The sequence below is a fragment of the Myotis brandtii genome, unplaced genomic scaffold (assembly GCF_000412655.1).
Source record: "Myotis brandtii unplaced genomic scaffold, ASM41265v1 scaffold70, whole genome shotgun sequence".
NCBI lineage: Eukaryota > Metazoa > Chordata > Mammalia > Chiroptera > Vespertilionidae > Myotis > Myotis brandtii.
This window is the reverse complement of record NW_005370741.1, coordinates 37,215-57,577: the sequence shown is the minus strand read 5'-3', so window position 1 is coordinate 57,577 and position 20,363 is coordinate 37,215. Positions and strand designations below refer to the sequence as shown.

General features: G+C 55.0%; 4 protein-coding genes across 15 annotated transcripts in view; 1 reads left to right on the top strand and 3 right to left on the bottom strand.

Moving 5' to 3' along the window:
• The window catches only part of ZFHX2 (zinc finger homeobox 2), a 31,298-nt gene extending 28,410 nt beyond the window's left edge, over positions 1-2,888 (bottom strand). For 2 of the 5 annotated variants that reach the window (XM_005882203.2, XM_014529946.1), the window contains exon 1: positions 347-1,755. The gene's annotated coding sequence lies outside the window, so the exon portion shown is untranslated. Of the gene's footprint in view, positions 1-317; positions 1,756-2,810 lie in introns of those variants that run through there. The other 3 variants (XM_014529945.1, XM_005882204.2, XM_005882202.2) reach the window with 3 other exon arrangements.
• The window catches only part of THTPA (thiamine triphosphatase), a 44,802-nt gene extending 37,448 nt beyond the window's left edge, over positions 1-7,354 (top strand). For 3 of the 6 annotated variants that reach the window (XM_005882207.2, XM_005882206.2, XM_014529947.1), the window contains 2 exons: positions 4,661-5,212; positions 6,511-7,354. In XM_005882207.2, coding sequence (XP_005882269.1) covers positions 4,661-5,212; positions 6,511-6,656 — 698 coding nt within the window. In that variant the 3' untranslated portion in view covers positions 6,657-7,354. The other 3 variants (XM_005882209.2, XM_005882210.2, XM_005882211.2) reach the window with 3 other exon arrangements.
• AP1G2 (adaptor-related protein complex 1, gamma 2 subunit) lies at positions 6,810-15,266 on the bottom strand. Of its 3 annotated transcripts, XM_005882212.2 has the most exons (22): positions 14,995-15,266; positions 14,367-14,571; positions 13,815-13,939; positions 13,544-13,685; positions 13,327-13,423; positions 13,086-13,162; positions 12,873-12,968; positions 12,371-12,451; positions 11,974-12,072; positions 11,778-11,833; positions 11,498-11,611; positions 11,217-11,357; positions 11,078-11,132; positions 10,873-10,995; positions 10,151-10,240; positions 9,910-10,037; positions 9,543-9,647; positions 9,081-9,204; positions 8,862-8,997; positions 8,026-8,189; positions 7,727-7,825; positions 6,810-7,639 (listed from the first exon to the last, which is right to left on the bottom strand). In XM_005882212.2, exons 2-22 carry the CDS (start codon positions 14,568-14,570, stop codon positions 7,538-7,540), a joined length of 2,358 nt encoding a protein of 785 aa, XP_005882274.1. In that variant the 5' UTR covers position 14,571; positions 14,995-15,266; the 3' UTR covers positions 6,810-7,537. The 3 variants fall into 3 exon arrangements, with proteins under 3 accessions (XP_005882274.1, XP_005882275.1, XP_005882276.1); XM_005882213.2 differs by lacking the exon at positions 11,974-12,072; XM_005882214.2 differs by lacking the exons at positions 6,810-7,639; positions 7,727-7,825 and adding an exon at positions 8,218-8,341 and having other exon boundaries at positions 8,042-8,125.
• A 90-nt stretch (positions 15,267-15,356) lies between these two features.
• JPH4 (junctophilin 4) overlaps positions 15,357-20,363 on the bottom strand; it is a 7,592-nt gene continuing 2,585 nt past the window's right edge. Inside the window, exons 3-5 of the mRNA XM_005882268.2 lie at positions 18,762-18,880; positions 17,901-18,433; positions 15,357-16,983 (exon numbers count right to left, since the gene is read on the bottom strand). Coding sequence (XP_005882330.2) covers positions 16,900-16,983; positions 17,901-18,433; positions 18,762-18,880 — 736 coding nt within the window. The 3' untranslated portion in view covers positions 15,357-16,899. The remainder of the gene's footprint in view (positions 16,984-17,900; positions 18,434-18,761; positions 18,881-20,363) is intronic.

The following is a 20,363-nucleotide window of genomic DNA, read 5'->3' as shown; positions in this document are numbered from 1 at the left end:
GTTACCCGCCGTCTGTCCCGCCGGCTCCCAGTCCAGCCTCAGCCTCTGTGCCTTTCCCTTCCCCGTCTCCCCGCTTCCCCCATCCCCGCTCGCAAGCCTCTCCCTCCCACAACCCTGCTCCTTTCCCCCCCTCAGGCTCTAGGTCTGTCTGTCCGTCCGTCCGTGTCCCCTCCCCCAGCCCCTTCCAGTCCCTCTCGGTGCCCTCCAGCGGCAGTGTCCGAGCGCCTCTTCTCTCCTCCGTCTCAGGCTTCCGAAGAGCAAGGAAGGGAAGAAGAGAGGGAGAGGAGAGAGGGAAAAAAAAAAAAAACACAACCAACCCAGCAGCATCGGAAATCGATGCACTTACACCTCAGCTGGAAGCAGGGACGGGAGTCGAACCGCGGCCGCCGAGCAGCGCGAGGCGGGGAGGGGAGGGGGCGGCTCTTGGAAGGGACTTCTCCGATGTGTTGATTCCTTTTTCCCCCCTCCTCCTCCCTCCCTCCAGCGCTCACTCCGGGGCGTCGGGGATGGAGATGGAAAAAATAAATAAATATATTCACGGCGGTGAGGGAAGTGAAGGAAAATAATCAATGCTATTTGGCTGCGGCTGAAGTGTTTTCCCGGCTTCGTGAGGGGGTTTCCATTGATTCACCCAGGGCACCCGCTCGTTCCCTGCCTCCTCCGCCTCCTCCTCCTCCTCCTCGCCCACCTCCTCCTCCTCTTCGCCCTCACTCCTCCGCCTCATTCACTGGCTGGAGCCGAGGCGTCCCACACAATGGAATAATCAATACCCAGGCTCCCAGGGCGACCCCACTGAGCAGGTGCAGCGGTCCGCCCGCCGCGGTGCATGCCGGGAGTTGTAGTCCGTCCGCCCGCTAGCCCGAGCGGAATCCGTCCGCCTCGCTGAGCCGTGGGAGGGGCCCCAGGCCCCAAGGCAAGGCCGGCCGTGGGCCTGGCCACCTGCTGGACTCTGGCGCCAGGTCCGAGCCTGCAAAGAGGACAGGCTCCTTTAAACTCTTTTTCATCTTCTCTTCTTCTTTCGGGTTACGAAACCATATGTGTGTTTTGTTTTGTTTAAATCGTCTCTAGAGCAAGCCCTGGCTTCTACCGGCTTCCCAGAACCGCCCGAGGCCTCTCTTTTTCCATTCCTTCTTCCTGCCTTATGAGCCCCTCCCTTCCAACTGGATACCAGAACATTCTCTTCCACAGCAATTACTCTGAAGTCTCTGCGAGCTCTCTCCTCCCCCTTCTCTCTCTCTCTCTCTCTCTCTCTTCTCTCTCTCACACACACACACACACACACACACACACACACACACACGTCACAGAGTCCCCAGAGTTGTGGGGCAGGGAGGCTCATAAGCTCTCCTATATTATAATAACAATAATTGCTAAGATTTATGGAGTGCCGGGGACAGTTCCAAGCACCTTTAGCTATATTAACTTATTTAATCCTCACAACTAGTCCCCATTTTACAGTTGAGGAAACCACGGTACAAACAAGTTAATTAGCCGGCCCCAGGTCACACGGTGGGTCAAGAAGTGACAAGTGGCCTGGCTCCAGGGCCCGCCGTAGCTGCTATAGTCTCTTTAAAAAGAAAAGAAAAACCCTGGAGTTCATAGGAGAAGCTAACATTCGGAATCTCAAGTATGTGACCTTGTCAATGAATCCTCACACATAACTGTGAGGCAGTCCGCATTTTGCCAACAAGAAACAGAGGTTTAGTGATGTGGGAAGCGGCTATAGGGTTAAGCCTCGGACTGACCTGTTGGCACAGCCACAAACAAGTCCCAGCTTAGAGGGCACAGTCCTCTTAGCATAATTAGGCTTGACCTTATGACGCTCCCTAGATCTTACCTGGGAAGCTAATGGGCTGAGGGAAGTGCAGCAAGAACAAGAACAAAAACAAGTGAGACTCACAAAAACAGTGTAACTTTGGTAACCACTACCTTGTTTACCTCTGACTATAAAAATAAAGGCTCAGTTTGCCTCGGGATCTTTCTCTGTGGCCTCAGCCAGGCACAGGAAGATCCATGGAGACTAAAGAGAGCTAGAGAGTTCTGAACGCTGTCTCCGTGTAAAACATTCTTCGCCGACTCCGTCCACACCTTTGGGAATCCCTGGACCCCCGGGGCTGGACCCCGGCATAGTGAGGCTAAAAATATATTCTGTTTAAAATCTCTCTCTCTCTCTCTCTCTCTCTCTCTCTCCCCCTCCCTCCCTCTTTCTCTCTTCCCTCTCCCCCTTCCCTCCCTTCCACCCTCCCTAAAAGTCAATGGAAAGAATATCCTTGAGTGAGAATTAACAAAAAAGAAAAAAAGTGAAGCTGGGGGTTTACCCCAGGTCTATCTGGCTCCCAAATCTGGTCTTTCCTGTCCGTTAAGCTGCCTCTGGCCACTGGGGTTGGGTTTCCCTCCCTCCCTCTTTCTCTCTTCCCTCTCCCCCTTCCCTCCCTTCCACCCTCCCTAAAAGTCAATGGAAAGAATATCCTTGAGTGAGAATTAACAAAAAAGAAAAAAAGTGAAGCTGGGGGTTTACCCCAGGTCTATCTGGCTCCCAAATCTGGTCTTTCCTGTCCGTTAAGCTGCCTCTGGCCACTGGGGTTGGGTTTCATAATTCAGGGAAGAGATTAGATCTTCTTCCCCTCGACAACAAAACTGAAAAGCAAAGGACAGATGAAAAGCAGGCCAGTGAGAGGAGTTAGTGGCTGGGGGTGCCCCCTCCCTGCCCACTGGTACTTGTCATGGCAGGTGGGCTGGGGGGTGGATGCATCCAAGACATCCCACATCAACACACCACGTTTGTAATCCAGTGTCCTCCCCGTGCTCACCACGGTTCCTGTGTGTTTCAGCAGCATGCTGGGAGAGGACCGTGTTGAGAACCTAGCGCTTCTCGCCAATCATAGAAGGGAACCAGGAGTTGGTAAGAGCCACTGTTCCTCACAAGCCACCACGTCCAGAGGGTCCGGCGTGCAGTGACTCCTCCAGGGAACCACAGTCCTCAGAGGGACGAGGGAGCAGGAGGGTCTTTATTTTATTTCCCAAAGCAGTCAAAGGGCCACCCCCATGTCTTCCTGTATTTTAAATGACCATGAGTATTCTCCCACTCCTGACAAAACCTGCTCAGTGTCCATTGGACACTCAGTGACATACTCCTCAGCCTGGCACTCAAGGCCTTTGCCAACCTGCTCCACAACTTACTTCTAGCTTCATCTCCTTCCACACTGGCCAGGTGCTTTCCAGCTTTTGGGTCTTTGCTCAGGCTGTTCCTGTCTCCATCTGAGTCTCCAACTGTTGAAATCCCATCACATCTTTAATTTCCATCCAAAATATCACTTCCTCCTCAGACAGAAAGTTTCCCACCCACCCTTACCCTGGACATTCATGCCGAGGCATGAAAAAACCCCAGAATAGCTAAGCTTGTCTTAGTTATGCTTTTAAATAAATAAGTAAATTTTTATTTCAGAGAGGAAGGGAGAGGGGGAGAGATAGAAACATCAATGATTAGCGAGAATCCACACACATTGAGCCCAACACCCAGGCATGTGCCCTTGACCAGAATCGAACCCAGGACCCTTCCGTCCACAGACTGACGCTCTAGCCACTGAGCCAAACCAGCTAGGGTTCTTAGTTATGCTTTTATCAGCCCATTGCCAGTGGCCTGCATTTAGTGCCCCCTAATAGTCAAGAACATATCTGCTGGACAGTGTCCCAATGAGTGGCTTGTATTCCAGGCCCATCTGCTTATGGAGGAGGGGTTTGGAGACCAGACTGGGGCCTCAGCTCCTCCCACCCTACTCTCCCCACAGCCCCAGCTCAACTTTAGATAGTCTCCTTGGCACTATTCGCAGCCACCATAGCGATGTGACGGTGGTGGTGGTGCAAAGTCTCCGTTTGGAACTACATCTCCCATCATGCATCCCGGCCCCAGGATGCCAGGCTCCTGAAGCGCGGACCGGGCCGTTCCCGGACCCGGGAAAAGTCGGGGTGAAGAGCAGAGCACAGGGAGCCGGCCCCGTTCCCTTCTCACGGAGGTTCCGGCCTTTTAAGCCCAGCAGGCCTCTCGGGCCGGCCTGCCGCGGCACTACTACTTCGGCCTAACATGGCCGCTCGCGCTGGGACTGGTCCGGTGTGCAGAGCCGGGCCGAGGTCGAGGGCCAGGGACTGTTCCCGGCATCCCTCGCGGCGTGGCTCTCGTCCCCACCTCCAGGTCCCGCGAGAGGGAGACCTTCGGGCTTCGAGGCGACACCCGAGGCTCCTCTGGACCGCGCTGTGGTTGGGGAGGGCTGGTCGGCGGGGTCGCCCGGGCAGTGAGCCCCCGGCCTGCAGGGTAACGAGGTGTGTGGGGAGCGCTGAGAGGACACCGGCCATGCGGCCTGCTTTCGAGGGAGCCCCTTGGATTGAGGACATCTTCAGCGGTGCAAGGGATCTTACTGGAGACCTGTCACTGTCACAGTCTTAAAACATCAGACAGACGGGGGGCGGGGGGAAAGGGCTGCAGCACCAGCAGATTCCGTGACAGTGTTTGTGTCTCATAAGTTCTTCCAAGGTGGTGGTGGTGGTGGTGTGTGTGTATGTGTGTGTGTGTGTGTGTGGGGGGGGTGTCTTTGCTGAGCTGTCACGCTGCAAGGCTGAGCACCCTTGGGAGGTCAGCAGATGATTTTTGATTGACTGATTGCAGGTAGTATGGCCCAGGGATTGATTGAGGTGGAGCGAAAGTTTGTTCCTGGGCCGGAAACAGAAGAACGGCTGCAGGAGTTGGGGGGCACCCTGGAGCACCGGGTCACCTTCCGAGACAGCTACTACGACACCCCTGAGCTGAACCTCATGCGGACTGACTACTGGCTGCGACAGCGAGAAAATAGTGGTTGGGAGCTCAAATGTCCCGGTACAGCAGGTGTCTCTGGACCCCACACTGAGTACCTGGAACTCACAGCTGAGCCTGCAATTGTGGCCCAGCTCTATAAGGTGCTGGGGGCTGAAGTCCCGGGGGCTGAGGGTGTGGCTGCTGTGCTGGGCCCACTGGGACTGCAGGAAGTAGCTAGTTTTGTGACTAATCGAAGTGCCTGGAAACTGGTGCTTTCCAGAGCTGATCAAGAGGAGCCTCCGCTCAGGGTGGACCTGGACACAGCCGACTTTGGCTATGCTGTGGGTGAAATAGAGGCCCTGGTGCGGGAGGAGGCCGAAGTCCCCGCTGCCCTAGAGAAGATCAACAAGCTCGGCAGCATGCTTGGTGAGGGAGACAGACCCTCTGTGCTTTCCCTGTTCCTCTTCCGGGTGTACCCATCAGGCCAGGTAGCAGGGAGGGTTTTGGCGTTATTTCTCTAATGGGAATTGTTTTAGCAACTTTCTAGAAGACTGAGTTTTCTTAGGTTTCTCTCCAATCCCCTTTCCTCTTTTGCAGTAGTGCTCTAACCTTGATTTAATTCTGTGTCTCTAATCTATTCCAGTCATTCTGATTTAGTTCGCATACCTCTAGCATTCAGTTCCATTTGTCAGTTCTCTGCTTCAGTCCTCCAATCCGCCCTCCCCTCTCCCAACTCCTACCCCCTCGTTTTTACAGCTACCTAGATCTTCATTTAATTTGTCCTGTTAGCTTTCAGTACAAAGCAATAATGCATTTATGAGAGACCACTGGGGCAAGCACTGGCAGGCTTTTGTTTTTCCTGTTCCTAAGCTTAGTGCCCTTGTAGACAGTTCATCCACACAGGTATGGGGTTGTGCATCCCATGAGGCCTTACAGCCCTTGAAAGCTGTTCTCACCACCTCAGCAAACATACACTGAGTTCCTAGTTATGTGCCCAGTATGCTGGCAGGCACTCCCAATAAGACATTGGCTTATCATGCTCCACCACATAGAGGCTAAAATTCTATGTGAGTCCCAACCCATGGCTATAGCTGCTCCTCTCTCTCTTTCTCTCTCTCTCTTTAAATTTTAGAGAGAGAGGGAGAGGGTGAGGGAGAAACACTGACCAGTTGCCTCCCATATGCACCCCAACCGGGCATTGAACCTGCAACCTGGATATGTGCCCTGATCAGAATTGAACCTGTGACCCTTCAGTGCACTGACAATGCTCCAGCCACACTGGCTAGGCCTCTCCTTTTCTTTCTACACCCCTCAGTTTCTCTGTGTGTATCTCTACATGTGCCTCATTACCAAATCAATGAGCTTTGGCCTGTCTAGGTGGACTTTAATCTTAGTTGGGGGACAGGAGCAATATACTGAAATAAGTCGGTGCTCGGGCACCCTCTGTCTCCATGGTGCCTACGTGCCTCTTGCCCATTTCTCCCTGCTGGAGGAGGGAGCTCATGCTTGGTCTCCCAGTCCCACTCCTGCCAGAAGTGGCCCTTTTAGGCCCCACTTCCAAAATGAGGGAGTGGGCTGTGGGTTACACAAGCTGGTTGGATGGCTGGCATTCCTAATCCCAGGGCTGCCTTGGAAACAACGTTGGGGTCCGGCTCTGTGGGCAGGGAGTAGACTCAAAGCATTTGTAGCTCTTTCTGGTTCTCTTATTCTCCTTTTGCCTATAGGTGTGTTGGCACAGGAGAGGGCACCTGCCAAGCTGATCGTGTACCTACAGCGTTTCCGGCCTCAGGACTACCAGCGCCTGCTAGAAGTACACAGCTCCAGAGAGAAGCCCGAGGGGACTAATGATGCTGACAGTAGCCTGGGCTAAGGTGTCACTTCCTCAACAAGAGACGAGAACTCTGAGCCTAATGGGGTTCATTCCTTTCCTCACTGTGCCTGTTCTCCTGGCTTCCCTTTCCACCGTGACTCCTCTCTCACCAGCTCTGCCTGTTCCTTCACCCTACCCTCAGCTATCCTTGTGGAGCCCTCCCAGGCCGCCTCCTCTCCCTCATCCGTCAGATGCAATCTGTGGGCCGCCCCTCTCCCCTGGCCGCTAAGCAGCCTCCATTGATTTCCGCTCGTGTTTATAGGATTTCCACTTAGCCGTGATCAGTAGTTAAGCACAGGAAAATCCCTTGCCACCCCCCTTCCCTTGGTCGATGCCATTGATTCTGCCAGCGGCTCCTAAACCACCTTACAGCTGAGTTAGAGATGAGGGGAGGCAGGAGGGATTTCCCTGCCTTGGGGTGTGGGGAATAGCAGCAGGTTGGGGATATGGGTGGGAATTCCTATTGGAAACCTAGACATTCTGGTTTGATTTTGCCACTGTGCCCCGCTCTGGCCCACATGGTAAAGTGCCTCCTGTGGGGTCAGATTTGTTCCCCAGCCCAGAGAGGGGTAGAAAGAAAACCCTTCTTTGTTGAAACAGATTCCTGAGACCAAGGGAAGACACAGACTTCCTGTTAAGACTTGTTCCTTGCTGTTATTCATATATTTTCTACCTCAAATATATACAAATATAACTCACCCCCTCAGGCTTTATTGGACTTTCATTATTTGTGGGGGAGAGGGTGGGCCCCCTCCAGTTTTTGCAATGGCAAGCACAGGACCAGAGCGCCACCTGCTGGTAGTCCTCAGACGTAGGCTCCAAGAACCTGGGAACCCAGGGGTTTGGGACCCAAGAGGATTTCAGGCCGAGTGGAGGCTGAGTTACTGCCATGCCTCCACAGGCAAGTTGTTCACCTCAAAGATCTCCTGCACTGACCGGCCATAGTGGTTGTAGGTGAGGCGCAGCTTTAACCGCAAGGGGGCCTAGGAATAGGAGAGTGGAAACCAGGGTTAGCACAGATGGCTTCTCCCATCCCTGGGTCTTATTCACAGGAGGCTCCTGGAGCTCACCTTGTTAGGATTGAGGATTCGGAGGACCTGGGTCACTGGAAGGCCACCCTGAGCTGGAACTGTGTCCCCACTGGGGGCCTGTAGCTGCAGCTGGAAACTCTGAACATAGGAGATTGGGCAGGTTCAGGCAAGCCCTGCACACCCAATAGTTTCAAACCCTCTTCCCATAACTCCCCAAGTGATCGTCTCTGCATGGCACTCCCTTCTCATCTCATTCTCTTTCCCATCCACCTCCTCTGCTTATTGGCCTTTTCTCCGGGAGTGTCCAAGCCAACTGTGAATCCTGGTCTTCTACAAACCTTGGGCACAGCGGCCTGGCAGATGAAGTGGGTGACATCACCCTCTGAGGCGTTGGTAGCAGTGGCAGTGATTAAGAGCAAAGTAGGGGTTCCAGGCGGTCTAACAAAAGACAGATTCAGCTGTAGTCCTTCCCGCTCAAACACTTTGAGGTTTGGGATGGGAGCTAGAGAAGGAAGAGAGAAGCAGCTTACTGTATGGACCAAAGATGAGTTCATTCATTCTTTCATTCAACAAAACTTAAGTGAGCATCCACTGGGTGCAGGGCACTGCTTGAGATGCTAGTGACAAAGTGGGCAAGAAGTTGGAGCCGACAGTCTAGTTGGAGGAGAGAATAAACAAGAAAAGCAAGATAATCACAACCTATAATTGGTGCTAAAGGAAATAAACTAGGCCAGGATAACTGGGAGGAACTAAGATAGGAGTGGTAGGGGAAGCACCTGACATTTTAGCTGAGGCTTGAAGAGTAAGAATAAGCTAGTCATTTGATGTGCTAGGGAAAGAACATTCCATGTAAAAAGAACATGAATTGCCAAGGGCTTGAGGTGAGAGGGTCTGAGGAGCTAGGAGTGGTCAGTGGAGTGGGTAGTAGGAAAGTATATGAGATGGCCAGGGAGGGAACAGGGTCTTCAGGCCAGGATAAGACATCTGGAACAAAGGGAAGACATTGAAGGGTATCTAGGAAGGGAGTATATGCCAGAACCCTTTTACCTACTAAGATGGGGGGTGCTATGGGGGGCACACAGCAGGGAAGAGGGTACCTGAACCTCAGTGCTTGGCTAAAGAGAAGAAACACATTTCTACACCTTCCCCCGCAAGACATCTCCCTTTTACTGACCTGGGGCTAGGGGAGCACAGGGAAGGTCGAGCAGGTGTATTAAAGTGCCTTCAGGGGAGGGATCCACAGGGGGAGGCTGCTGGGAATCCTCAGAAGGTCCATCCAGGAGGTCTAACAGATCCAAGAGCTTTGAGGCCTGTGGGGAAAGGGCAGAAGGATCAGGGCTAGGCATGGAAGCCCCACCAAGTCCTCTTCCCCCTGGGGCCTCCGCCTCCTTACCTGGGGCTCTGTGGGGACAGGGGCTGGTTCCAAAAGGTGGGTTGCTTCTTTGCTCTCCTTTACTTCCTCATCAGCCTGCGGGCCACCTCGGTCCACAAGGGGCATCTTTTCTAAAATGGCCGCCCTGAGAGATGGAACGCAGGTGTGTCCCTCTGGGTGGACCCTGCACTTTTTGCAAGAGGCATGTGGCAGGAGGAGTAAGAACATGGAGCCCTGGGCACATGGTGGGTTGGAAGTGCCCCTCTGACTTCCCAGGGTGGCACACGACTGATGGTTTCCAGATGAGCAAGGAGGGTTGGAAGCAGCTTAGCTTCAGTGAGCTGTGGGTGGGAGGCTCTGACTGTGATGAGGAGGGCACAAGTGAGGTTGTGACCCCTGCACCCAGAAAGGGACTTTGGGGAGAGGGCATTTGGGGAGAGGGCAGGAATTGGGGTTCTATGCTGTGGCAGACTGCCAGCGCACCTCATGTGGTCGTACTTCCGGAAGAGTGTGTTGTACTCCACAGCCCGCTGCTGCAGCTCCACGTCGAGGCAGCTTCCGTAGATGGACACCACCTGGCGGATGCGGCTGGGCCAGAGGGTGGTGTGTGAGTGGGAATGGCAGTCTGCCTTGCCCTTCAACTCCAGGATGTGGCAGGGAAGGGAGAGGCCCCACAGAGCAGGGCGATGCCCATGATACTTGGCTCAAAAGGAAGAACCTAAGAATTGGGGGTAATGGGGGGGGGGTATGCCTGGAGAGGAACTCAGAAACTGGTGGGCACAGTGAAGGGACATTGTCACTGGAGGCACCAAGAAGAGGGCCTCTGGGAGGGGCTGGGACCCCTTCTTACTTGTTGTCCCCACGAAGCCGGGTGCTAAGCTTCATGAGGGCTGTGAGGGCGTATCCTCGGGTGGCTGGCAGGGACATATGGGACTGCAGCACCCTTTCCAGTAATGCCAGCACTTCTTCTTCTTCCACCTTTGCAAGGCGGGGGTGGGGGGGGTCGGGGGTGAGGCATAGATAGTGACCCTGGGCCAGCCCTGCCTTCCCCGACAAGTCCCTCCTCAGTGTACCCTCAATGCAGGTCTCACCTGAAGTGGCTCAGTTTCCTCACAGCTCCCCTCCAGCAGAAGGTCCCCGTATTCCCCAATGCACCAGGCTGCCACTTGCACCAGCGGTTGCTGTGTAGGATAAGAAACATGCTGGGCCAGTGTCCCTCACTTCCAAACCCTGTGACATCCCTTTAGGTTTGGAGGGGTGGGTAAAGGAAAGGAGGGGCCTCGGCACAAGGAAGTTATGTTAGTTCGTTCCCCCACTGTCCTGGTTCCTGGGCTTCCTCTGCCCTCTGGTGGCCAAGTATCAGAACTACATGGTCTAACCACAAAGGGTGCAGCAAGGATGAAGTGAGGGTCCCTACTTAATATATGGAAAGAGGGCTACAGATACTGACTGGCACCCATTAATTCACTCAGCATTTAAGTAATAAAAAAAACCCAAATACATGCAGAAAGAGCTTTTATTGATCTCATTTGATCCGCAAGACAGTTCCGGGAGGTGGGCAGGGTAGAAAGCTGAGTGTGCCAAGCATAAAGCAAGTTACATTCGTCATCTGGTTACACAGCCAGTAGGTGCCAGAACCAGAGGTCCAGATGTTCTTACTAAAAACAGGGCTCTGCCCTTGAGGATGTCCTCCACTAAGAAGAAAGGTATGACTTTGAGGGAAAACCCATTGGGAACCGGGTGTCAGGAGTCGCTGGCTCGGGAAGGGCTGGGAGGGTTGGGCAGCCTGGAGTCTGGGTGGTGGAGACATTACCTGGGAGATGTCCTGTGCCAGGGCACTGTAGAGGCGGCGCACAGAGTAGGCGTGTAGCTCCTGGGCCCCACCAATCAGCTGGGTCAGGTTGGCCACCGCATCATCCCGGACATGTGAGCCCGCCTGGAGTAGGGTACACGGCCAAGTCAGTGTGGCGAGCCCTGCCCACTCCTGCCCGGTTCTCTCAGACCAGCCCCAGCCTCACCATTGTCAGCACTCGCAGGATGGTGTCTATGTGCCATCGCTTGGTTGGGGCGAACCTAGGGGACATAGGGCATTTCAGTCCTAGCACTGACCCTCCCCAGATTCCACCCTCTCTGCCTCCTGGGGACCTGTCACCTCACCTCTCTGCAGCCAGCAGGATTCCTGAGGCACAGTCTGCCCGCAGATCAAGGGGGCAGGACTCCAGGAAGCCCTGAAGCTCTTGTGTCATGGCTCGCACGTTGGAGCTGTTCACCAGAGCCAGGCTCAGTTCCAGGGCCCGCCTGCCAGGAGAAAGATGTGTCCATACGAGGTAACTTAGGCCCTCCTCTTCCCCGTGCACCTGTCTTAGTCCCCTTAGTCCAGCTGCTCTGAGCCGGTCCATCTCTTGGCCACCAGAAGCTGGGCCTTCTGTCTTGCTCACCGGCTGAGAGAGGCGTCAGGTTCCCGAAGACATTCCACCACAGTGGGCCGGTGTCGCTGCACAGCGCTGTGATCAGACTGCACCAGTCGCAGCAACGATGTCAGGGCTACGTATCTGAATAGAATGGGAGAGGCCCCATCACGCCGTGGCCAGCAGCCCTCCTCCCCGCACCATTCTGCCCTGGGTACAGGGATAAGAATGAATTGGGAGACTCTGGGAGGAGCAGGGCAGAGGGCCAGGGTTCAGTGGCACAACCCAGCCAGACACATGGCATTTTTACCTAATATTCTTGTCACTGTTGAGCAGGAAGCGGCCTAGAATGTTGACAGCTAGAACCTATGGGAGGCAGAGGTCAGGGACAATTAGGGAAGGAGCAATCTGCTCATTCAGGAGTGGGGACTGCCTGCCACAGGACCTGTCTTCCCAGCTGGGGTGGGTGGGTGGGGCCACAGTGGGAGAGGTGTATGAGATGGTACCCGCAGGCCAGCTGCAGAGCGGATGTCCACGATGGTGAGCACAGTCTCAAACAGGACCGCGCTGCCTGCATTTCGGCTGGTGTCTGTATTAGTGGCCACCTGAATGGATGGGACAGAAGATGCATGTAAAATGGGCCCTGTTCTCTCCTCAAGTCTCTGGAAGGTCTCCACAATGTCATTCAGTCCTCAACCAGCTAACAAAGTTCCCTAAGCCCCCACACACTGTGTGCCAGGGGCTACCATACTGAGGCAGACTGTGTCCCTCACGGATCTCACAGTCTGGAGGGAAACGGAGACCTGATTATATGGCCGCCTCACGGGGAGTTACCATGTGAGAGCTGCCCAGGTGGGATCACAGAGCAACACACTTAACCGGCACCCCTCCCCAGTCCCCCACCTGGGCCAGCAAGTCATTCATGCTCTCACTGCTCTCCTCGTGGTTCCGGCCCAGAATCCGGAGCAGACGAAGTATCTGGACCTGTGTTTGGGGTAAAGGTGGAGAGGTGAAGAGGTTCTTAGGGTAAGGAGTGAAGGGGCTGAGGAGGAAAGTCTGACACCGAGGAGAGCATTGGGAGGGTCTGGCTGGGTTCCTAGAGCCTCCCTGTCCCCCTGCCTCTGCGCCACAGGTCCCTTAGGCCCTGGGAGGGGACCCAGAGATAGGTGAGGCCAGGGGATTTGGGGACAGGCTGTTTTTTTTATTGTCAGTAAACTGGATTTTCTGACCTTTAGGCATCCCTTCCCTGCACTGGTCCTCGGGTGACCTGGGCAGTCCTGTGCCTGCCACCCTACCCTGCCCAAGACACTAACTGAACCCAAGTGTTCTCCGGGAGGTGAGCACTGGCCATGGGCTTACTGCCAAGCTCTCTGTTCCAGGGCTACAGCAGAGAAGCTCAGCCCACCTGTAGGAAGGGGTCACTGACTCCAGATATGCTGTGTTCTGTGGAGAATCCCGTCGTCACCAGAGTCCGGAGGATCTGTACCAGCTGGGGCACCACCTGGAGGGAGGGCACAGCCTTATCTGGGCAGTCTTCCTAACCTTCTCCACCATCAGCCCCATTCCAACCCCACTGCCCTCTTTTCCTGGCCCAGGGCCTGTCCCTTCACCAGCCCACCTTTCGAAAGTGCTTGAGGGCTGCAGGGCTTCGTTCGCAGAGCTCTGTGATCAGCGTGATGGTGCCCAGCAGGACGCCTGGTGTCAGGGCAGGGGAAGTGAATGGTGGGCCAGGGGCACAGGAGAGTCTACTGTGTGTGTGCACATACTACCCTTCTCCAATGAGCTAAGGTTCCGGTCCCACTTTCTACCTTTGGCCACAGCCAGAGCTGAGGAGGGGACGGGGAGCCCCGTGGTCTTACCGTGGTGACGTTCGTGAAGCAGTTTGGCACAAACCGGGAGGAAGGTGTCAGAGAGCTCAGGGACTTTTCGGATCATGTGCACTGCAGTCAGAACAGCCTGCAGAGGTCAGGGGGCTCAGAGAGGGCAGGGGTCTGCCAGGATGGGCTCCCCGCCTCTGCCGTATGGCAAACAGGACCGTTTCTGGAGGGACAAGTATCTAGAGTCCCGCCGTCTCACCTTCTTACGCACATAGGGGCTTCGCTCCAGGAGCAGTTTCTCCACCTCAGTGGCCAGGTCCCGGCACATCTCAGCAGAGCCCATGGTGCTCAGGGTGCACAGGGCCAGGCCTTGTACGGCCTGAATACCCTGGTTCAGGTCGCTGCAGAGTTTTGGGAGGACGTCAGTCAAGCCTCTAGTCCTTCCAGTACCTGCAGCAGGCAGCCCCCTGGGAGTTCCCGGTTCCCCTCTCCCATCTCCCCGATTCCGAGTGCTTCCCAGAAGCTCTCACTTCTTGATGCTGTTGGTAATGAGCAGGTGGGCATCCTGCCTCTCATCCAGTAGAAGCATGGCCCCCAGGTAGCCCACCCTCTTGTCTATGAACCTGGGGGAGGCGATCAGTTTCAGGCACTCCATCTATAGGGAAAGAGGCAGACCAGGAAGGGACAGGAGTGAAACTGGAGGCACCAACATCCCTTTTCTATCTTCCTCCTTAACACCAGGTTAACTTCTCAGGGCACCATATCCCGTCACTCTCCCTTCAGCAAAAGGAGAGGCTTAGGAAATTCAGAGCTGGTGGGTAGTTTCAAGAAAAGGAAGTTGAGGAGAATGGGAGAGGGGAGGAGGTGCGCTGGATGGGGTTGGCCAGAGAATGAAGGGTTCAGTCCACCTGATGACCAATGGGGGCTGTAATGGGGAAGGAGGTCTGTGCTGCATGCTGTGAGGGCTTGGAACATTGTAGAATTAAGAAAATAGGGGCAGCACAAACAGGTGAGCGGGTCCAGGACCCTATCCCAGCAGCCTCCCTCACCAAACTCAGAAGGAAGGCATCCCTGAGCAGTACCTGTCCAAAGTGGGCGGGGTAGCCCAGCATGTGGACATAGAGCAGTTTGGCCAGCTGGCGGTGCCGATGCAGCGGGTCCCCGTCGCGGAAGGAGGCCCGGATGTGGGCACACTCCTTTTGGATCACTTCCCGCTCCTGGGCCTGGGTCTTGGCCCCTCGAATCTCCTCGATGAGATCTTGGAGCTTCAGCGAAGACATCACCATCCTGGGGGTGGCGCGGGGGGAGCAGAGCCCGGGGATGGAGAGGGCTTTCACCCTCTCTGGCCGGGCGCACCGGGCCTTTCTGCCCAGGCCTGCCCGGTGCCCCGATCCCGAAGGCCGGGGTCCCACACCTGCTCGGACACCGAGCCTGCAGTCACCTTTCCCCACGTGAGTCTCCAGACCCCGCCCCCTCCTCCCCGCCGGAGGCGACCCCCACTACGCATGCGTCCCCGCCCCGCCCTGCACCCGCTCCTACTGAGCATGCGGCGGAGCCCCGCCTATTTGCCCCCCTCCGCCCCACCTGGCTCCCCATCCCTAGCTCAGCCATGCCTTTCCTTGCAGGGCTCCGCGCTGTTTCTTCCGCGGGACCCCTCCCAACGCTCACATCTCAGGGTCCAGCTCCCCCAGCACCAGCCGCCAGCCTCACCTGGCTTCGGTCTCCACTGCGCTCCGCTCCCCCAGGCGTTTCCTGGTGCAGGGCCGGGCGGGGGTTGGTGCTCCGGCTGGTCCTTCCCTCTCCCCGCCCCCATCACGGGACCCCGCCCCCCGGGGGCCGCCCTGCTGAGCCGTCTTGGGTACTCTGACCTCAGGCTTTGGAGTTTAGGGGAAGAACTCTCAACGACAGAGAAGCCTTGAGACTGCTGGCAGGCCTGAGGTTCCCAGGAGGGCTCCACGCGGGGATCCTCGAAGAGCTTAGGTTTGAAAACATCGCACCCCAAAGGAGATGACAGTCCCCCCTTTTTTGAACTTTTTTATTAATATATTTTTTTTTTGTTAAATTTCTTTGTATTTTTTTTTTCCTGCAAGACTTGGTGTTGGCGGCACTGTTGTAGTTTAACTTCAATCCCAAATTCCATGAAATAGAAATCAGAAGTAAAGGCTGAGAGGGGAGGAAGGAAGGTGGCAGGCCAAGGAGTAAACAGAGTTTGACTAGAAAAAAAGAAGAGGGTGTGTGTGTGTGTGTGTATGTGTGTGTGTGTGTGTGTGTGTATGGTGGGCATTCCCAGGCAAGGCCATTCCTTGAGGGAGGGGTTTGGCAGGCAGCTTGCCTCTGCCTCATGCAGGGGAGGGAGGAAAGATCCCCTGGGGACCTTACAGTCCCCTCTTCCTAGGGCTTCCTGCCCCCAGGGGAAAAGTTAGTACCAGGGATCAGCCACCACCTCAAACAGGGCTCTCCACCCACCTCTGCCCTGCCTGGAAAGTGTATGATACATTGGCTTCCAGTGATCCCCTTTTTCTGTTTACCCATTTCACAAGATTCTGATCTGATGCGGGAAGAGATATAACCGACTTAGAGATGAACCTTGTCACAACTTTTGCTGCCCTGTGAGTTCCTGTCAACTAACTGGTCGGGTTCCATTCCCCAAAACTGCCTCCCCCAACACAACCGCCAGAGCTGGGGAGTGGTGTCCTCGTTCAAGTGCCTCTAACCCTCTGCAGTAGGAATGTCTTCTTCAGGCCCCTTAGAAATTTAATCAAAGGCCACAAGTGAGTCCAGACCAACCAAATAAATTCTTAGGGGAGAGAGAAGGGTGGGAGAGGTCAGTGGGTGGACTTGGCTGCATTGGGCTCTTTCTTTCCTTTACACATTGCTCTTGACGTGGCATGCCACCCTAGGGGGTTGGATGAGGGGCTGGCAGTTGAGGAAAGAAAGTGGGAGATGCTAAGAGTCTTCCCTCTTCATTTCCCTTCATATCTCTTTTTCAGGGAAGGATGGGATTAGGGAAGAACCTATCTCAGTGCTTGGAGGGGAGATAGGATCCTCCAAAGTCAGAGATGGTGACTGTACCTCCTCCAGCTTTTTCACTAGGCCTCAGAGGGGCAACAGGGCCCTGGGTTAGGGAGCCACAGAGCTCGACCAGTGCCTTGACCAGTATAGTCACTCCTCCCTTTTCTTCCTCCTTTCCACTCACCTTCCAGGAGACTCCTCAGGACACCAAAACCCCACCCTCATCCAAGTTCAGGTCTAAAGAAAAGATGGGCAGGGTGTGGGGCAATGGTCTGACTTAGATTTGTGTGTCTCAGAGAAGAGAGCGACTCTGAGCAAGAAAAGCCCTTCATATGTAAACAATCTAGAGAAAGAAAGAGTTGGGGTGGGAAAGGGAGCGAGGAAGACAGAGACAGATCCAGAATAAATGAGAGAATCTGAAAGGAGAGCAGGAAAGAAAAAGCAAGAGACAAAAACAAAGGGAAACAGAAAAGGAAAGGGAGAAGAGAAAAAAAAAAAAGACAGGAGAAAACACAAGCAGGAGGAGGAAAAGAAAAAAGAAAAAGGCAGATCAAAGGAGTGAAGAGGCAGCAACCGAAGCCAGAATTAGGCCAGGCAGGAGCCTTAGGTGAGGAGCTGGGAGAACAGGAACGCCAGGCTGAGGTCCAGGAGGGCCACGGCTCCCACCACCAGGGGATTGGCAGCTCCCTAGAGAGACAGGGAAAATGCAGGCTCAGTCCCTGAGCACCAGGTCCAGTGACAGGTCCCACCTTCCTGCCCTGGCCAAGGTGGCAAAGCAGAAGGATCCCAGACACCAGAGCATGGGGATCACCAACTTTTGTCTTGGATTACAAAACACTCCTCTTCTCCCAGCCAGGGCCTCGCCTTCCCTCTGGCTCCTTTAAGTCAGGAATAACCCTTCCTCCCTCCTCCTTCCACTCTACTCCCACCAGCATGTCACATGGCCCAGGCAGAAGGTGTCTGGCCTTAGTAGCATACATTGGCAGCAGCAGCTGGTACTGCAGTAAAGCAGAAAGGGATGAGGATGTGGTTGCTAGGAAACAGAAGGCCTGGAGTCCAATCAGAGCAGAGGGTTCTGGGGAAACTCCACCCCTCCTAGTTTTCTGCCTTCTTTCCTATTTCCCTTCTTCCCTGAAGAGGGAGGGAGAATTAGGGTAGGGAGGGAACAAACTTTTCCTTTTTTATTTCTGGGCACCAAAGAGAGAAAGTGTGGAGGTGGGGTGGGGGTGGAGTAGGAAACTGGGAGCTGGAAATGATATGGAAGGAGAACAGGGAAAGACGTTCTGGCTCTACCGTTAATTATTCATTGGTAACCTTGGGCTAGTTACTTTAAGTGCTCTGTAACTCAGTTTCCCTTTCTGTCAAAAGAGGGAGTTGGACATGAAGGTATCTAAGGTTTCTGCCAGCTCTCAAGTTTTTCAATATTTTTGAGGGAGGATATGGTGTAAGACTGGGCAGGCACAGAGAAAGCTGAATCCAAATCAAATTCCTCCGGGATCAGAGGGAGGACTGGAAAGGAGGAGAGGCAAGGCTTTGCGGAGAAGAGGGGCAGAGAGGAGTGAGACTCAGAGGGCACAAGGCGGGGTGAAGGGTGTCTGTCTCACCGGCTGGGCTGGCCTCTCGGTGGCAGCTGGCTCCTCACGCTCTTCCATCAGGCACCCAGCTTCAGGACCCCTTGACGAGGAGCCCCTCAGGACTGGTGTGGCCAAGGGGTCAGGCTCCGAGGCCCCTAGCGTCCTTATGAGGGGCAGGGGCTCTTCATCTTCCCCCTCCTCCTCGCGAAGACTTCCGGAACTGTCACTGCAGCGTCCAAGGAGTGGGGAACTGTCTCGGGGTCCTGGGCCCTGGATCCCAGCCTCATCCTCGGCCTCATAGCCAGCTAGTTCCTCTGCCCGCTCACCCGGGCCCCCCCACTCCTCAGGCCAAGTTTTAGGGCTGGAGAAGGGACCCCGGTCCCCTCCAGGAGGCAGTGGGTTCCGGCAGGCTGGGGGTCGCCAGGGTTGGCGGCAGGAGGCAGGACTGCTGGGCAGTTCAGGGGAGCCCTCTGAGGGGGTCAGTCCATTCTCGTACACCCCAGGGCTGTCCTCATCCAAGGGCTCTGTGTCGGAACCTTCTGAGTCCTGCCTGGGTCTGCGGCCTGGGGCAGGGACAGCTAAGAATCAGAGGGGCTAACCTGCCTTGGACTGCAAAAGCTACCGCTTTATCCCTCCAACCCGGCACCTCCCAGGACTTTGGTATCCCCAAACTTACAGCCAATCATCGCAAGACCCAACTCCTTGTCCGTATTACCCTGTTTCATCAATTCTCAGTTCTATTCCCTACCCTGCCACCCTCTGTCCTCTCAAACCCTCCTATCTTGGCTTTCCCATCCCCAGCCTCCTGTGGGGATTCCCTTCCCCTTCCCCCCAATCCACCGTCCACCTCCCCAGGGGGCCCACCCCCACCCGCAGCTGCCCATGCCTCACCTGGGGCCTCTAACATGGGTTGCAGGTCCTGGGCTATCAGTTTGGCCATTCGAGCAGCCTCCACAGCCTTCTCAGCAACGCTGCTGGCTGCTACTGCCTTGAGAAGGGCGTCTGCTGCCCTGTCAGGTTCCAGGGACAGGGTTTTAGCAGATCTGCTCAGACGCTCCAGCCCCCAGCCCAGTCCCCACCACAGCACGTCCCCTGTCCCGCAGGGCAGCGGCCCTTTGGTTTCCTCTCCTAGACCTGGGCTGTGCCTGCTGTCCTCACACCCTCCTGGTCCTCTCACACCCTTCCACCATCACATCCTGTAGTGACACTTCCCTTCCTCAAGCTACAGGCCAGGCCAGGCCCTCCCCTACTGCCCTCGGCCCTATTACAGTATTCCATTCCCGCCCTGCTCCCTTCCTACCGAGAATGGAGACCTTACTCTTTTCGCACATTCCTCTTCAGTCCTACCTGCTTGGTGCTTATAAGCTATGCCTGCCTGCCCTCTTTACTGTTGGCCCCTCCTGTTGTTATCAACTCCTCTCACCCTCCCTGGGATCACACAGCTTTTTGTGGGGTCCAGGATGTTTTTCTGTACCTCACCTCTGCCCTTCTGACAGCGCTGCCCTCCCCTCACCTAGCCCTTACTCTAAGCCAGTGGTCGCCAACCTTTTGGACCTCTGCTCTAAGCCACCCTCTCCTCATATTAGGAGCCTTTGCCTCCCTCCCCCACCGCCGCTAGCCCTTACTGAATCCTGCCTCTCCTTGCAGATTTCCTGACATGAGAATCTCACATCTTGCTTTTCCTCAGCCTCTTCATTTATTACATTGTTCTCTGCTTCCTCACTGCCACCGCCCCCTGCCCCATCTCATCCTTTCTGAACGCTGGAAGTGGAGTAAGGGTGGGTCCCCCCTTTTGCTATCATCTATTCTCTCTCCCTGCCAACAGGCATGCTTTCTCACCACTGGGACATTCTACCTTCTGGGTAAGCTCCTGGTCTCCCTTCCCGCCCTGCTCCTTAGGGACAGGTTACCTTGAAGCATTATCAATCTTTCCCCTGCTGCTGTTTCCCAATTCTCTCTCTGATATCAGACACTTTTTAAAATTTTCCCTTCCCTTTCATCCTCTGTTGTTCGTGGTAGATGCCTTGTAATCATTAAATTAGTTCTGTAATTCTGACTGATATACTTGCCATGGGTTTGAATGGATCAAGACCCATGATTCGCTCTGGCCCCAGGCCCCTTTAATCTGACCTAGGAAGACAGTCTAAGTATGGGGGTAGGGAGAAGGATGGTGGTGTCCACTGCAGACTTAGGTCCACCTGCTCTGCCTATACCTTGGAAAATATGGTCAGCCTCCTCCCATCAAACCTGGTGGGTCAAGGACCGTAAGAGCCTGCTTGGAGGGACCTCAGATAATGCTATTTTTCCATCTTAGGGCTTTCAGACTCTATATGACCAGTCCTTTCCTAAAACTGAGCTGGTCTCAGGGTTTAGGGCAGGGGATGAGGATCCCAGTCTTGTGATACATTGAGTTCTGTTGGTGGTATAAAAAAAAAAAAAAAAAAAAAAACGAAAAATTTTTCCCCCCCCCCCCGCCGCCCCCCCCCCCCCCCC